At 37.2% G+C, this 18,417-nt stretch overlaps 2 protein-coding genes across 3 annotated transcripts in view; one reads left to right on the top strand and one right to left on the bottom strand.

Moving 5' to 3' along the window:
• The window catches only part of MTTP (microsomal triglyceride transfer protein), a 35,970-nt gene extending 34,966 nt beyond the window's left edge, over positions 1-1,004 (bottom strand). Inside the window, exon 1 of the mRNA XM_015817415.1 lies at positions 944-1,004. Coding sequence (XP_015672901.1) covers positions 944-1,004 — 61 coding nt within the window. The remainder of the gene's footprint in view (positions 1-943) is intronic.
• Positions 1,005-4,206: 3,202 nt separating this feature from the next.
• Positions 4,207-16,503, top strand: TRMT10A (tRNA methyltransferase 10A). 2 transcript variants are annotated; one of them, XM_015817411.1, is made up of 8 exons: positions 4,207-4,310; positions 6,455-6,657; positions 7,208-7,370; positions 9,068-9,139; positions 11,091-11,165; positions 12,070-12,219; positions 14,041-14,146; positions 15,043-16,503. In XM_015817411.1, the coding sequence occupies exons 2-8, from the start codon at positions 6,458-6,460 to the stop codon at positions 15,219-15,221; spliced, it is 945 nt and encodes a 314-aa protein (XP_015672897.1). In that variant the 5' UTR covers positions 4,207-4,310; positions 6,455-6,457; the 3' UTR covers positions 15,222-16,503. The 2 variants fall into 2 exon arrangements, with proteins under 2 accessions (XP_015672897.1, XP_015672898.1); XM_015817412.1 differs by lacking the exon at positions 4,207-4,310 and adding an exon at positions 5,774-5,833.
• Positions 16,504-18,417: the final 1,914 nt, after the last annotated feature.

The following is an 18,417-nucleotide window of genomic DNA, read 5'->3' as shown; positions in this document are numbered from 1 at the left end:
CTTGACCTACCCCTTCCTTCCAAATTTAACTAGCTACCTTTCTTTCTTATTGATAGGCCCAGTATCTAGCCAGTTTACTGGTTTACCATTCACATTTTACAAGCAGATTATCTGTCATTGTTTTAACAGGACATTCCAAGATACTTAAAAGCATGGAGAGTTAAAGACGATAGTGCAGTGCACTTTGCTTAACAACTATGTTGCTGTACATAGTTGTCATACCTTAGATCAAACAAATCTCTAATGAAAAATTGCCTTGGCACTATATTCTAATTTTGAATTAGTTCAGCCTAATATGAAAAAATATAAGAAGAGAAATCAGGAGAAGACTAGATTGAAAAGGTTTGCTGGATAGCAGGTGATGACTTTGATGAGATATATTGTATTTACATTATTGTTTAAATGTGCATAGGCAAATGTACACATAGTTAATTCACACAAAGTGCATACTAGTGGGAATTAAGTTCTTTATTTAGATAATGGCACCCTTCAACCAATCTTTGAAAAACCAACAAATATTTGATGCCCGAAAAGCAAATATGTGTCAACTATTGGTCATGACTACACAATAACTGGCAGTGAAATCTGTTCAGAAATAATTCCCATTGGTTTAAAAGATCTGGCCCAGATTAGAAAAACTGTTTTCTTAAACCTGTTTTCAATTAGATTCCTGTGAATAGTTTCAGTGTTAAAGCACAAATCCAGTCTCCCTAAGAAGAAAGACCTAACTTGCTCCAAACCACAGATAGCTCATAAAGCAATCCATGTAACAAAATCTCCCCCACCTCCCAATTAATTCAAAATGATCTAGATGTAAAAGATCCACATAAGTAAAATCTACATTGTACCTTCATTTCTCTCATTAAAAGGCAGATACACATCTGCTAATGCAAGTCAAAGATTTAAATATATGAATGCAAGTTAAAAGTTTAAAGCAACTTACCTTTGACTGATGCTGAATATGTGGAAATGATGCATGGGAAAAGCACAGTAAGAAGAACCATAGCTGGCTCACATAAGCTACAAATTATCATATTGGAAATAATGTAAGGCAATTGTGAAGTGAACTGTTCTGATTGAAATGAAAGCTACAAAGAAGTCTTCTATCTGCCACAATGGTGTTTATCTAGATGTAGTAAGAGTCAGATTCCAAATTCCACACTTGGGTACTAAGTTCATTAAAGGTCTTTCTAGTTAATTATTGAAATCTGAGGTAATTGTGTTTAAATATTTTATTCTTTTCTTAAGCTTTCATTACTACATGCTAAAAGACATATTAATATTAGCCAGTGTATTACATATACATTTGCCCAATTCTCTTTAAACTTCATAAATGCAATGGGAATTATTGCAGAAGACATATGACTGATAAATGTCATGAAAAATTACTCTTTTAAATATTTGCACTGTGTGGCATTATTTCTTTAAGAACTTTCAAAACATACTTTGTCCTTCCTATGTTTTTGCCCTAAATGTTTTTATTATTTATTTAATTTATTTATTTATTTATTTAATTCAATTTAAATAAATTCCCTTACTCCTAATTTTTAAGAGAAAACTGTTTTCACCTGTTTGCAGCTTTCCTGGAACCAAATTATAGTCAGAGTACAATCTCTGTTTAATTCTAATAACTGCACAGAGTTGCTGTGAGTCAGAAAGCATAAGCATTTTATCATTACGGTTGGTCACATAATCAGCCAGATGTTTAGACTGGATTGGCATTTTTATCCACCTATCAAGTCTTTCCCAAGGACCTGGGATAGGCAGATGTTATTTGGTGGTATTAAAAGTTTTCTAGCAGGATGTAAGTTGTTCCAAGTAAAACCACCTTATTACTTGTTCACAACAATGTGAAGTCACAGCTGCCAATTTTTTAGATGGTGTTGGCACTGAGTTCTTCCCAAGAATTTAGGATTACAGGTAGTCCTTGACTTACGATCACATTTGAGCCCTAAATTTCTATTGCTCAGCAAGACGGTTGTTAAGTGAGTTTTGCCCCATTTTACAACCTTTCTTGCCACAATTGTTAAGTTAATCACTGCAATTGTTAAGTTAGTAAAGTGAAGTCACCTCCCCAGTGACTTTGCTTGTCAGAAGTTTGCAAAAGGGATCAATGACCCCAGGACAATGCAATGTGATAAATATGAATAAGTTGCCAAGAATTCTAATTTTAATCACATGATCATGGGGATGCTGCAATGATCGTAAGCATGCAAAACATTTATAAATCACTTTTGTAACTCCATTGTAACTTTGATCATTAAACAAATGGTTGCAAGTCAATGACTAGCTGTATTATGGTTCATCGCACAGTCAGCCAGATGTTCAGACTAGATCTGACATTTTTATCCACCATCCATTTTTATCAAGTCCTTCCCAAGGACCTGGGATAGGCAGATGTTGATGTATTATGGTGTTAGGGGTATTGTCACAGAATGTAAGCTGTTCCAAGTAAAGCTGCCTACTGAAGTTGAAAAGCCTCTGGTTTGATCCAGCATTACTCAAGCCAAACCCCTTTCTAGTCCACAATCATGTATTCCACATTGATTAAGTAGAGCAGACATGTCAAACTCGTGAGGTCACGTGACGTCGCGCAACGTATTGGAACTTTTTCGCCATTGCCAGCAATGGGGTGGGCATGGTTTCCCAATGACGCGTCCAGGCCGCAGGCCAAGCAGTTTGACACCCCTGAAGTAGAGAGAAGAAAATTCAAAATATGATATAGGGGATAGGATTGGGGAAATGGTTTTCTCCATTTTGTTTCCAATAATTCATATCCAAAGGCATAACAAATGCCATTTTTAGATTTTCTAGGACACATGTAATTTAGTTCTGAGTTGAAGATATTGCTTCAATGGTAAATTAGAATGCATTATTCCAGGGAACATCAAAGTGCCTTTTGAGAACAGACAAATTTCTATTTCCAGGATTGCTATTCATAAAAATGGTACTGTTCTCTTTGATCTAAACGAACATTTCCTTTCAATACACTTCATTTTAGTCTTGCTGGCCAGCATTCCAGGGTTAAAGTCCTATTGCCGTCATAAATTTTCAGAGTCCAAGCCATAAAAGTCTTTCCATTATCATGTAATGAAGATAATTATGGTTTCTTTGAGCAAACTGATTTAAAAAAAAAAAAAGTCTTATTCTGCTCTTCTCACAAGCCTCATTTGAATGCTTAGTGGGGGAAATGTCATTTATAAACTTGTCCTGTATGTCCTACCATCAATACAAAACAATTTGGCAATTACTTTCCAGCCAAGCAAGAAAAAGCTAGTGCAGAAGAGAAAATCTCTATGCATTACACTAATGTGTGGGGGTAATTTTTTTGTCAGGAACATATCACTATGGACATGCAAACTGGCATAGACCTTTTCAAATATACACTCGCACATTTCTCTTCTTTGCCCTTTTGCTTCTGTCCCAGTGACCCTCTGCCAACCAGTGCTGTCAGTTGGCAGAAACCCAAGTTAATTTCCTACTATAAATAGCATTATCATTCTCATCAGTCACCCACTAAAAGTCACATCTCCAGAGATCACATTTTTGGGGAACTGAGGCCTCTGCATAGCCACAGGCCATTGATTAATCCAATTTAAGATGCATCCCTTTGATTGCAATGATCAGTAAACTGTCATTTTCCACTTGTAGTAATCTGGCAATTGCAATTTATCTTTTTACAGTAATATATGTATCAATCCCCAAAGATCCAACGATAAAAAAGTGATGTGTCATGCTGAGTTCTCTAAGAAACTTATCCATATATCAGCTCACTATGTAGCAATATTTTCTATGAAGGTATACTCTATATTAATTTTCGTTTTCTATCTGCTTCTGCAACCTATGAAGCTACTCTTAATTGAAAATACTTGAATGGGAAAGATATCTTGTGTAACGTAGACTAGCTAATAAAACATTAAAGTGCAGATTCAAAAGCCAGCGGGCACTTGCACTAAATCACATTTGGATTATTGAATCAGATGCTAAATACTTCTTCAGCTCCCGCGGACAAACGTTTGTAGGCCAATACAAGTGAAAGGCACTATGGTCTTTAAAAAAAATAAAAATGATTAACAGCCTCTCAAAAGACAAAAGGCAGTATTATAAACGCAAAAGCGAGTCGGGGAGGAGTTTTCCCACTACAACCCCGCCTACTAAGTCACGAGACTGAGGTATTGCGTCATTAGTTCGCGTCGAGTGGTGCCACTGCGGTCTTGGGCGTCAGCGGCGCATGCGGAGGGAAGGGCCAGCCCGGGTTGCTGGTCTTTCGGCGGTGGCCATCGCTCCTGGTTCGTGCGCTGGGGTGCGAGGTAAGGAGAGAGAGAGAGGGAGAGAAGAGAGAGAGAGCCCTTCCTCCTAGTTTGGTCGTCGGGAAGTCACGTTTCTCCTCCACCTCCCTTCCCAACGGTTTCAGCAGTCGAGCCCGATTTTGCCCAGCATAGCGCTAGCTGGCAGCCATGTTGGCGGGGGCACGACGGGAGTTGTAGTCCAGCCCTGGTTCCAAAGACTCCGTGCAGGGCTCTCGGCTCCTCCCCCTCCCCGAGGCGACTCAAGGCCGATCCGCTTCGGACCAAGTCCTTTAGAAATGCTTTGAGCCTCTGTTACGAATGACCTAAAAGAAGGGAAAAGCCACTCGAGTTAATTGCGGCGCAAAAGAAGCGCCGTCTGGCACCACGGAAGTGGGCCCTTCTGTGGTGTGGCGAGGCTCTCTGGGGCAGTGGTTCTCAACCTTTTTAATGCCGCGACCCCAACCGGTCGTAAGTCGAGGACTAAACCGGTCGTAAGTCGAGGACTACCCAACCGGTCGTAAGTCGAGGACTTTCCCTGCCCGGGAGCGCCGCGCATGCGTGGTTCCGCCCCCTGTGCCGGCCGAGGCGTAGCTGGCAAGTGGCAGAGACGGAGCAGGCCGACCACCAGCTGACCCAGCCCAAGGGAGGTAAGGCACCCGCCGGAAAAGGGGAAAAAAAATGGCGGACAAAAAAATGGCGGACAGCCTTGCTTGGCGACCCCCATGAAATGGTCGATCGACCCCAATGGGGTCCCGACCCACAAGTTGAGAACCACTGCTCTGGGGCAAAATGTGCGCGCTCAGGTCCGAGAAAGCTTGAACTGAACGGAGCGAAAGTAATCTATGCTCCCCCAAGGGAACGGCTTCAATATGTGAGAATTGGAAGACTCAAGCTTCCTATTTAAAAAAGGATAAAATTGTGAGCTTCTTTAGGCTGCTGTTGCTTTTGTTAAAATGACATAAGTAGTATTTTACTGCAGGTCTCTCTCTCCCTCTCCCTGTCCCCCTCCCTCATGCAGAAGGGTGGAGCTTGGTGCTTCTTAGACCAGGGGTAGGCAACCTTGGCTCTTTTATGACTGGTGGACTTCAACTCCCAGAATTCCTGAGCCAGCGTGGCTGGCTCCGGAACTCTGGGAGTTGAAGTCCACCAGTCATAAGATAACCTGTCTTTTTTTTTTACTGTGGGCACAACGGCACACATCAAAAATGAAATTTAGTTGCCCGCTCTCAAAGTGAAACACATACATGACACACACCTAAAACATACTATGTACAACAAAAAGAGCCAAGGTTGCCTACCCCTGTCTTAGACCTACAGGTTTGACCCCAAGACACTGCTGGAAAAAAAGTGCAAGTCATGGTTTCTTGCAATTTAAATTGTTTCAAGAAAATGGAATAAACTATATGGATGTTTTACTTTGTATTGTTGCCAGTTTGATGCAAAGCATTTGAAAGAGGTTCTTTGCAGAATGCAGCACAACCTCGCACAACCTCTTTGAAAGCTGCCCCTGGTTGTCTACATGCTTGTGTGGCCATCAAGGAGAGGTAATTTTTTTTTTGCTTTTGAATGCTGCCAAGTACCTTTTTCTAAGGCTTTGTATAGATTTTTATTTTTATTTTAGATTTGGGGATATTTTTCATTTCATTGAGTTTTATAAAGCTTCAAGGTTTTTGAATTTAGCAGCCTTATGAATTCTCCACTATTATTTTCTTTACTGATATTTAATCAAATGGATTGCTGATTCCTCTAGGAAATGTAATAAAATGCAGACATAATCCAGATAATTTTTAAACTGAAAATAATATAATGGCTATTATATGGTTGCAAAATAGAATGTATGATAATGTAAGGTAACTGACATCTGTGAATGTTCTCTTTTATTACAATCCCCCCCCAAATATTATACCAGCTTTGGGCCATCTATTTGTTTATTTCAATCACAAATGTCTTGAATTTGTACTATTTCTTGTTGATTGGCATTTTATGTGTTTGTGTATGCATTTTAGTACAAATTATGAAATAATTTTTTTTCATCATAATTTGTATGATAGGCAGAGAATGCTTTATATTCAACTGCCTTAGGCAAGAGCTTTAAATATATATATTTTGTTTTGATTAAGCTTTCTAATAATCAAATTGTGGTTTTTTGTTTTTTGTTTTTGAAGCTCATGTCTTCAGGAATGCCACCAGAAAACTTTAAAACATCCAGTGGTACTGATACAGAGGAAAAGGTGAAGTGCAATGTTGATAAGGTAGAAATTAAAGAATTGCCACTGGAAAAGATGGAGAATATTGAAACTATGTCAAAAAGACAAAGAAAGAAGCTAATAAAGCAGAAACAATGGGAAGAACAAAGAGCCTTGCGCAAGTACGATTTGTTTCTTATAAAAGGGATGGATTTTGTGATTAGGCACCTCTGAGCTGATTTGTTTTATTGCTACCCAGTTTCTTCCATGAAAAAGTTCAGAAGCCTGAGGATTATATGAGCTCATCCTTTTCTCTGTTTCCTTTATACTGGAGAGGACTGAATAAATGTGTAATCTCTCTCATCTTGCATGATGAAAGACTTCTAGGAAACTTTTATAACCTATCTGATTTCACACTGTATAAATGGTATCTTATTGGACAAATGAAATAATAGGTTATATATACAGTAAATTACCTAAACATCTTTTTGTTTTCTTCTGGCCTTCCTTTCCACATTTCAAATATACTTTTTCTCTTCATGACTTGTTATTCATTATCCTTTAAACATGTATTCTGCTTGAGTATTATATGCCAGCATCCAACATTTAAAAGTACATGCCTTAGCAGATAACCAACAGTTATCTCTTATCTTTAAAACAATATGGAAGAATATAATAACCTATATTGTGCCACTGAATAATATAGTGATGTTTTTGTTTCCAACATTTCAGGCAAAAACGTAAAGAAAAACGCTTGAAGAGAAAAACGGAGCGCCAATCTCATCTGGAATCAAACAGTGAAGGAAATGTCAGGAAACGTATGCGTAGGGATATTGTTCCTAGTGCACTTCGGATTGTAATAGACTGCAGTTTTGACAATTTAATGGAGTTAAAGGTAAATAGAAATAATATTTAAGAAGTTTCTTGATGGATTGATTCAGGAGTCTTCAAACTTGGCCCTTTTATGACTTGTGGACTTCAACTCCCAGAATTCCTCAGCCATAATCTTCAATCATAATCTTGATTGAAAGATTATGTCATCAAGTCATTGTCAACTCGTTGCAATCATGTAGATGTTGTAGTTATTCTCTAGATTCCCAAGATATAGGTAACCTTCAGTTATCAATGACTCATTCAGTGATTGTTTGATGTTACAATGACATTTTAAGCAAGCAGGGAAGCTTGTAAATTGTTCCCGCCATTTTTTTTCCCTGAGTAACTCTGCTACAGAACTCATGTTCTTTAGTGTGAAGTCAGGCCTCAACCCCCCCACCCTTCACCCAACCACACTTGTGCCTTGCACCATCTCCTCTCTCCAGCTCACACACATCTGTGCTTTGCATCATCAACCTCTCCCCAGCCCCCACACATTCACACCTTGCAACAGCACATCCTTCCCAATTTGCATGCAGTCACAGCAGCTCTCTTCCTCAGCCTACGTGCACTCACGTCTTGCTACAGCATCCGGTCCCAAGCCCATGCACACTCATGCCTCACAGCAGCATCCTATCCCCAGCTGGCTTGCACTTCGCAGCAACACCCCATGCCATAGGCACTTATTTCCGTACCCTTCCACTTTGCCTCTCTCTAATATTTACTCTGCTCCCCGCAAGCCACTGAGGACTTGAGACTTCCTGCCAGCTTCTCCATTGACTTTGGGAGAGGCTCGCACAAAGTCTCACATTGTAGTCATGTGAGGTTCTCATTTAATGATTCATGACCCTCATAACAATGGTAGCAACAACTGTTAGGATTGCTGTCACTAAGAGATGAAGTCATGTGACATTGCACTTTGCGACTACATTGCTTAGCGATGGAAATTAATATCTGAACTGAATTTATTCAAAAGAATTTTTGGAAAATGTTGAGACTTGAGAAATTAATGTAGAATTAATGAAGGACCGAAGAAGTAAGATTTAACCTAGTTCAAAAATATGGTACATTTTTGTGTGTGTGCCTTTGAGTCAGCATCGACTTGTCACAACTGCCTGGATTAGTCCCTGTACAAGATTTTTGGAAAACCCTTGCCCAATTAGAATCCATGGTCTTCTGCTTTCTAGCCTGATGCCTTAACCATGTCTCCAGACTGACCCTCATAGGTTAGCGTTACTTGACAAACATTACCAATATTCCCAATGGGTTTAGAAAAATTGGTGCAACGCTTTTGTAAATTGCTTGTATAATTTAATTTTAGGAAAATTATTTTTCATTTTTAATTGCATAATTTTATTACATTTTACTAATATTTTACTAATAAGTAGAATTTAAAATAAGACAAGTCCCAGAAAGAATTATGCACTACTATTATCATTTTGAAGCTCATGTACACAGCATTGCTGCCTAGATATTATCTTTAATCAGATTGTTAGCTTCATCTGGATTATTTTTAGAGTGATGAGCTAGTAATAAGTGAGAGCTTAGAAAACCTCTATACTTTTAGCATGCTTTCTTCAGGTGCATGTTTTAGAAGTAATTTCTGCTGGTTAAAAGCTTCCTTTCTTTCTCTTTAGCGTCTCTCTGAATCTCTTGGTTAAAGCATTTTGTGGTGCTTTCTCTGAAGGACAGTATAAAAACAAATTGTATTGTATACAGGATGTCAAGAAACTTCACAAGCAAATTCAGAGGTGTTATGCAGAAAATCGTAAAGCACTTCATCCTGTTCAGGTATGTCAATCCAAGTAATCTCCTTCTTTGATGCCTTTCTTAGTGTTATGCAATATATATGAAAGATGATTTTTAAACATAACATAATGCTTATTATACTTGCATTTTAGCATATACAATAATAATTTAAAGATTTTTAGATATTGGTCTAAAAATGTGACAATACTAATGTCCAAATGTGTCTAAATATAGTTGTCATGCGGCATGCCTATACTGAGTTTACGCATGCTATAGATAATTTAAAGTACTGATTGCCTTGTATTTTTTTCTGCTACAAAATATCCTGGGTAACAGTGCACACAGAAAAGGAGTTAGAAGTGGTAAGGAAAAGAGGTTAATGCCTGGAGATAAGAAAAAGAATATAAAATGTGCCTAAAGGTAATTTATGGCAATCCATTCAATATATCTCTCCTGTCTTTCTACTGCTTGCAAGTCATCCTTGCAAACGATCCACCACCTCCTTACACCAACTCAAACATTGGATTTTGTTCTTTAAACATCTCTCTAAGGTCCTTGTCAGCTGCATCCTGCCACCACTTTGTCTTCTCCTTTCAGGCCATTCATTCTTCCTTCATATATTTGTTTTGATATTCCATCTTTATTCATTCCCTCTTTATGACAAAACTTCTTCATGTATATACTAAACTAGGCTAACACCATATTTAATCACTGCATGAACTTTAATATAAAACATAGCAACTGCGCAGCAAGGCACAGACCGTATAGGCACGTAAATGATATGACACCTCATACAGACACTGCAGATTTCATGGAAAGAGCATTCCATTGAGAAGCTTGGGTTTTTTTCCCCATAAGTTATACCTGATAATTTGTTTTGCACATGAGATTAGTGAATGCAATGATAGTTATAAAAACTTTATAAACTAATTCTTGGTATGGATGTGCTATGGGAGACTCCAGAATCTGTTGTCATAAAATTGCATGTATGCTACCATGTTTCACAGAAAATAAGCCCCTCTCAGAAAATAAGCCCTAGCCTGATTTTTTAGCATGCTCCTAATATAAGCTCTACCCAAAAATAAGCCTGGGGGTAGTTCGGTATGGCCAGCACAGGAGGCGGCAAGCGCGCGGGGACTGATGGTGTCCGGCAGCAGCCGCATCCTGCGCAACACAGGTAAGTCCAAGTGTGGAGGTGGGGAGGCAGGTGATCCAGACACATGCGCCGGCAGCAGGCACGGGAGAGGCAGGTGATCCTGACGCGCCACCCTCTCTGTCCCACAGTCTCTCGGGTCGCCCACGGCCACGCAGCGCATCCAGATCACCTGCCTCACGCATCTGCCTCTGCTTACTGCTTGGACAGATAATCAACTCACCTGCACTGCACAGGCTGTGCAGCCATAGAGTGCACTGGCCAAGGGGTTGGCAGGCTACAGCTGCTGCCGGACACCGTCAGGTCCCGCGTGATCGCCGCCTCTTGTGCACGCACCGGGGAAGTGGGGCACCTGGCCGGGCTGATCACCTTGATACTGTGTTTTCCTGAAAATAAGCCATGATGCGTCTTTTGGAGCCAAAAATAATAATAAGACCGGTCTTATTTTCAGGTAAACGCAGTAAGTTTAACAGAGTAATAAAGTTTAATGAAGTTTGTACTATTGCACTGGCTTTCAGCTCCTCTTTCTTGGGGATCCTTTACAGATATAGCATGTTTACTATAATATCATTTCTCTTTTCCCTGTTGACCAAATGTTTGTATGGTTTTTATTTCATCTATATTATATCTAACTTTTACCACACATATTTGGGGTCTTTATGTAACACCACAGAATCACCTAAAATGTGTACCAAAAAATCCTTCTGAACTTCCAAGTCTTAAGTTATTATCCTGTTTGAGGTGAACTAAAATGTGTAAAATGTGAAATGGTAGAAAAGAGTATTTGTTGTATAATCTTAAAAATTATCAATGAATGTTGCATGCATTTTTATTTCCCAGTTTTACTTGACCAGTCATGGAGGCCAGCTGAAGGACAACATGAATGAAACAGACAAGGGATGGATAAATTGGAAGGTACTAGCAATTTTAAGTATATAATTTTTAATTAACTGTTACATTAAAAAAAAATTGAGGGTGAAAGTTTGTTCTCTGAGCTTGTGGGTTTTTGGAGAACAGACCTTCACCTTCGTCCTATACCTGAGCTACAGATATTCGCCGAAACATTTTTGAATCAATTTTTTAGAAATGCATGAATTTGACAGGAGTTGTCTCAACATTATCCATTGTCAGATTGCTGTACTATGAACTTTGCCTTCAGTGAAATGAAACTACAGATACAGGTAGTCCTCGATTTACAACAGTTCACTTAGTGAACATTTGAAGTTACAACGGCACTAAAAATAGTGACTTATGACTTCTTCACATTTACAACCAATTCAGCATCCCTATGATCATCTGATCAAAATTCAAACGCTTAGCAACCAGCAGGTATTTATGAGGTTGCAGTGTCCCAAAGTCACATCATCACCTTTTGAGACTTTCTGACAGACAGAGTCAATGCGGAAATTAGATTCCTTTAACAACCATGCTACTAACTCAATAACTGCAGTGATTCACAACAATGGTGGCAGGAAAGATCATAAAATGGAGCAAAAAGTACTTCTTGCTTAGCAACAGAAATTTTGGGCTTAAGTATAGTCATAAGTCAAGGATTACCTATATTTTGTGATCACTGAGTGACTTACAAATAAGTGCCTTCTTCATTTTAGCTATAATCTTTCCAATATACTATATATAGTAAAGATATTCTTTCCAGATAAATGATAATGCTGTAATACTGTTTCATTGCGTTGTTAATCCTTTACTGATAGTTACATACAGTACTCTTATTGCAGGCATAGAATATATATACTCAAGATAGTAAAAAAAAATTAGTTTTAAAATAATTTACATTTGGACTTGTGTTTGTGTCTTGAAGGATATTCATATTAAATCAGCTCATTATAATGAATTGGTGAAAAAGGAAGATCTTGTTTACCTTACCTCAGATTCTCCAGATGTCTTGAATGAATTAGATGAATCAAAAGCCTATGTTATTGGCGGCTTGGTTGATCACAATCACCACAAGGTAGATGACTAATTATAATATTGTGCATGCATACTTTAAAAAAATCTTAATGAACTAAAAATTAATGAAAAATGAAATGGGATTTTTATGAATGTAGTTTTATGTTCAGTTTGGAGAATTTGTGACTTCCCGCATGTTGATTTACAGCTTACAACATCCTTCAGTACTGATCATGGTGAGAGTCATTGGGATGTACAGTATTTTTCTATACTTACACCCTGCACCATAGTTAGGGTACAGCAAAGTCAAAGGTAAAAATCAAAAACAAACATAATTGGATAAGTTGGACTTTTATGTTATATGCTGGACAGCTGTCAATAAATCTCATAGGTGTTTTTGAAACTAATCTAAGGGCTCACCAGTCATTAGGATTAAACTACTTTTAATTTATTCACAATATGCCAGCAGAGTCAGGGCCATTAGTGCTTCTGGGGAAGAATAAACGGGGGGTTACCATCTAGGAGGACTGTTGTCTAGCTCTAGAACATGCCCCATGCACACCTAATAAGCTGTAGGCCCTCTCTTGATTAGGGCAAAATAGATGGGCTCCATTCTGTTACATGCCTGATATATCCTGGAGCAGCATTATAAAGAGCTTTAAAAGCACTTTGAATTGGGTCTGAAAACCTCCCAATAACCAGTATGAGTTCAAAATGGATGTTATCCAAACCTATTAGGAGCCACTACATTATGTACTAGCTGTAGTTTCTCGATAACTTTCAAAGACAACCTCATAGGGTGCATTGCAATAGACTGACCAAATCAGAGTATGGATTGCTATCATCAAGGGCTTGATGGGTGTTTTCATGCACCTTTAAGTAATATGGAGGAGACTGCTGAGTCCTGAGCCATCTGCACTCCAAGATCAGCAGGAACTAAGTAAGAGGCTCCATCCCATCCCATATGTAAATGGAAATTCTGTAGATACTGTCACACTACAAATTGAGTCTTTATTATGGTCACAGGATAGCATATTGTCACAATACATCTATGCTCTGTAACAGATACAGCATACCAGCAGTGTACTTGTGCGGTTAGTGTTTCATCCAGCGCATATTCTGTTATTTTAATCATGTTTATTGTATTGCTAGCATTAAAAATAAATGCAAAAGGAATTTAGTGTCTAATAAAAGTGTCTAATAAAACTGTTTATAGCATTCATAGACATAAGTTTACAGGAAAATCTGCAGAACTGCAGAACAGAAATACAGCAAGGTGTTGAATGGTTGGTATGTTTATTATCATTTGTCATCATCTTACTATTTCTTTAAAAAGCTTGTATAATTTTTATGGGTTTCTTCTGATCATATGCCTTCAAGTCAGTCTAGGGATTACATTTCTTTAGCTTCCACCAGCTGTTATTTGTTAATATGGATAGTTTTGGGTCATTATTGAAAATGTGAGTTCAATATGACAGCATAAGGTGGATTTGATAAACACAACAAATTTGTGCACAATTTAAGAAATAAGCCCGTATTTTAATTAATCTTTTGAGCTGTTTCTCTCCATGTCAGCTCTGATAACTGGTTCAGTTCATAGAAACTGTTTACTTTGATGAATACATAATCAGTTAATTGGTTGTCTTTGTATATAAGCCATGAAAATAAAAGTGGTTTCTCAGCATTTTAGATTATAGATAATAGCTTAATAATTAATATCTTTTATAAATCAGTGCTCTATAATATGAAACATCTTTAAATCATGCTATAAGGCTGTGTGATGCATATATTTTACTATACAAACATAAAATGAATTCAGTGCAAATAATCTCAGGCAGTGTAATTTAATAACAAATGGTCATTTTCTTTATTTTGCTTATAGGGAATTACATACAAAAGAGCAAAAGAACAAGGTATAAGCCATGCACAGCTCCCCCTAGGAAACTTTGTGAAAATGAACAGCAGGAAAGTTCTTGCAGTCAATCATGGTAAGAATAATATTTTCCTAGTTGCTACATCTTATTGTTTAGTGCAACTGTTAGTAAACGGTTCAAATCCCAGTAAAGATGATTGAGATGAGGAAGCTGCAGAAGTAGTCTTCAACCAGAAATAAAAGCAGTACAATAGCGGAGGAAAGTTTTGTTGCTACAGATATTCCATTGACAAAGTAGAAATCAGGAAAATGCTTGGGTATACAGTACATGAAGCAGTTATCTTATTTTTATTTACATACTCACAGAAATAGTTCAGTGGAAGGGTTTCCACCCTGCCCTCAGCTATCCATTAGCTATTAGCTTATTGCAAATAGATTTCCAGAGTAACCTTTTTTCTCAATTTCCGTAATGCACAAGCTACAAGTGCAGTTAGATGTTAAAAAACGGAATTGATTTTGCTGAGTCTATTTTTCTTATTTGCAGCCTAGATTAATTGCAATATATCCCTTTTAAAACTATGTTTTTATACGCTTTTAAACATCAATCAATTCTACTTATTTTTCTTCTTCTTGTGCCATATCCGTTATCGGACGTTGGCGATCATGTTGGCAATCCTGTTTTTATCAGCAGCCGCACAAAAATGTGCTGCTGAGTTTTGTCCAAACCAGTCCCTTATGGATGTGTGATTTACAATGTTTGTCATAGTACAGAATTTAGGGAGAAAAACATTAAGTAATAGAGTTACTTCTCACTTAAGAACAATTGCATGTTACCTTCTATTTAATAACAATATATAAATCAAATACAATGTACAAAATAAGATTATTTTGTGGTTACTGCAGAAGCTTATAATTAAACTTAGTTTTATTTCCTTTATTATCTAATTTTCTTATCAAACATTTTCTCTTCCTTTTTTAAAAAAAAAAACCCTGGTTTTCTTTTTCTCATAGTATTTGAAATCGTCTTGGCATATCTGGAAAAGAAGAACTGGGAAGAAGCCTTTTTTACTATCTTGCCCCAGCGAAAAGGGGCCAAACTGCTGCACGGGGCAACCGAGGCGACCGTTGCCTCCCCATGCAAGCAGCAAGAGTCGGAAATTATTCAAGAGGAAGTCTCTGAAAGCAGCTAAATGTCAGTGAAAATGCTACTCGTGACACGAGATAGAAAGCTTCCGACTTTGGAATTTACGGGATGATGCTATACCTCGTCTCCTGGTTTCAAGCACCAGATTTTTATTACCAAATTTAAGCTGCATATTTACTCATAAAATATTTAATAGCATTTAAATATGCAAAAAAAAACCACCGTTGAAGGAGCTTAGATTTTCAAGGATGCCAATATTTATTTTCCTTCTTAATCTTTTATTTAATATTTGCTGGAGACTATTTGTTTTTTATTCTGTACCTCACAATAAAATGTAATTAATAATGCAGTGAACATTCACTTGATTGAAATTATACTGAAACTCATATCAAGTGTAATGTTTTCTTGTTGTTTTTTTCTTGCTTCATGTTTGTAATATTTGATTTATTCTGAACTTCACAACAGAATTTTAATGATAATACGGTAAACATTCATTTGGCTGAAATCTGTATTGGAACTTCTATTAAGTATAATGTTTTCTTGATTATAATTTTCTGTTCGTAATATTTGAGATCTTTCTTTAGTAAAAGCCAGACATGATAAGATGCAACTGCAACTAAAATTGTAAATTAAGAAGATGAAGAGTAATTTTGTATTTCATTAAGACTTTGTTTCAATCTACATCCTCTGGATTCCTATGCAGAAACAGGACAGAAATTTATTTTACATTTCAACTTTTCTGATATAATTCAACTACAGTTTACATCATGGGCACGCTTAGTAATTTCTGCAGTAAGAATGAAAATGAAGGTGCATCATCAGAAACATAACCTACACAGCAGCTTCCCATTACAGTATATTGACATTGTCTAAGTGTAAGAAGTTACCATTGTATATGTTTCTCCCCCCAAGGCTCAGGTGTGAAGAAGCTGTGCTTTCACAACTTCTGTTTTGCAAATGAATACAAGAAGAGGCTCCACCCCAGTTTCACTGAAAGATTTATTTTAATAGTTACAATTCTTCATTGACAATATTAAAATTCTTGAATGTCCAGAAAGGTATATTTCCTATGTGCTATATGGCATGCTGAAAAAATAAGTCTGCTTCTTCAAAGTTACTTAGTTTTCAGAAGTTGAAAATCACTATGAGATTCAGTTATATTCCAAAAGCTTGAAAGTTTTAAGACAAGTTAAGGAACTTTAACATGATTGAAGAAGTTAAGCAAATATCAAAATGAGAAGCTAGCTAGAATTAAGTTTTGTTGATTCTCATTCAATTGTATGTGAAATTTAAAATAACAAATGTTCTCCCTCCCTCCCTATACACACACATACATATACATACATACATACATACATACATACATACATACATACACAGAGAGAGATCGCTAGTAAATAAAACAGTATTCAAAGTTTGATTGAAGTTGTTTAATCTGTTGAAATAATTCTGCCATGTAGTTAAACTATTTCTACATATTTTAGTCTTTTTTTAAAAAAAAAAAGTTTATTTTACTGAAGTGAAATGACTAGAGGTTTATAAAACAAAATGTGCTGTTTGAATAATAGATTTTAGCACAAAAATGTTACATGTTATGGTGATTCCTTCAGCATTTTTATTTATTTAACTCAAATGCAGCTTGGAATATACAGTATAAGCACATCTAGATTCTAAAACCAATTGGCTTTCCTCTATAAGCAATAAGGAGACAACAAAGGGGAATGGAAATGAGGTATGCAAAAACTGCTTGGATGCTCTTTTTAAACCTTGGAAAAAGCTATTTAAATTGACTATCAGAAGATTACCACTATTTTTCCAATCGTCCGAGAAGTTTCCAATCTCAAACTAGTGTGGGAAGTTAACCCAGAGAAGGAAATATTAAAAAGGCAGGAAAAAAATATTGTTCACCAAAAGGATTTTTAAAAGCATTTTTTTGAAAAGCAGAAACCAAACCTGGCCTCATCTCTGCCCAGGGCAGTAGCTAGTCTTATACAAATGCAGATGTGGAACCATCAGAAAGTTGAAGCCAGAGCCATCAAGAAGACAANTCAAAGCCTAGAAAAACACTCAGAAATAGCCTCAAAGTTCATGCCACAGGAACAGGAAACTTCCAGGCAGGGCTAGAGGGTATAAAAAGACCATCTGCCCATGTGCTCACTCTTTTTTCTTCTCCTCTGCTGCTTATCTGTCTTCTGCAATAAACTGTAACCTTCTTCCCAAAGCAGTCGCCATGTTTGCTTATTTATTTCCGGCTTGGATGAACCAGGATGAAGACTTACCTTCTAACACTAGAAACTGGGATATAGTCCTGTTTTAGTGTGAAAGTTTTGTGTGACTTTGAGGCAATCACTCTTTCTCAGCCCAACCCATGTCACAGGGTTGTGAAAAAATAGTGGAAGGAGTATTAGGTATGTTCACTATCTTGAGTTATTTATAAAACTAATAAAGGTGGGAAATGGATAAAATCAGATATTTTGGACAGCACAAGTTGGAGTTTTTCTGGAAAAACAAGAATAATTGGACATCTTCCTTTCTAAACCAAAATGGTGCTGAAAGTATTGCCAAAAAAAATATTTTGGTGCTCTAAAGAATTGGCAAAATAAGACATTTTCCAATTTTGTCCCTCAGGTGTTGTGTTCTGTTTTAAATTTGCCTTTATTAGGGGTAGTCATTAATGGTTGTCATTAGATTAAGATACTATAGTATCACTTTCAGTTTCTATTTTGTGAATAATAATCTTTTTCAGAAACAACTTTATCATGTATTTCTCCCATAATACTGTGAGGGTTTGCTGTCTTTTGCACCAACTAATCTTCAGTGACATTTTTAGCAATTCCCTAGAATAAATTGTATAAATACATGCCTAAGAATGGTTGCTGTCTGAAGACTTTTATGAGGCGTTTGACATGGATATATGACTGTTTAAAGTAGCCTATTTGACTTGTTTCAGTAGACCGAGACATACAGGATCCTGAAGACTGCAGACTCAGCTGTTAATGTCTGGGGAAAGCTTGGAGGAGAATCATTTATTATAGTACAGTGAAACATAACCACCGCACTAGAATAGACATGGGTATAGCTCTCTTCTTGTTTCTCACAGCTTGTTTTGGTTCTGCTACTTTTGATGGAGAACTAAAGTAAGCAAAGGAACAGGTGTGCATGCATATTGGGTGGAGGGGGAACTGGAGGACAGAGGTACTATTTTTCTCACGCAGCGTTAGGCTAGAATTGATAAATTACTG

Source organism: Protobothrops mucrosquamatus, unplaced genomic scaffold (assembly GCF_001527695.2).
Source record: "Protobothrops mucrosquamatus isolate PMUCROS unplaced genomic scaffold, P.Mucros_1.0 scaffold585, whole genome shotgun sequence".
NCBI lineage: Eukaryota > Metazoa > Chordata > Lepidosauria > Squamata > Viperidae > Protobothrops > Protobothrops mucrosquamatus.
The sequence above is the reverse complement of the archived record's forward strand: the minus strand, read 5'-3'. Positions and strand labels throughout refer to the sequence as shown.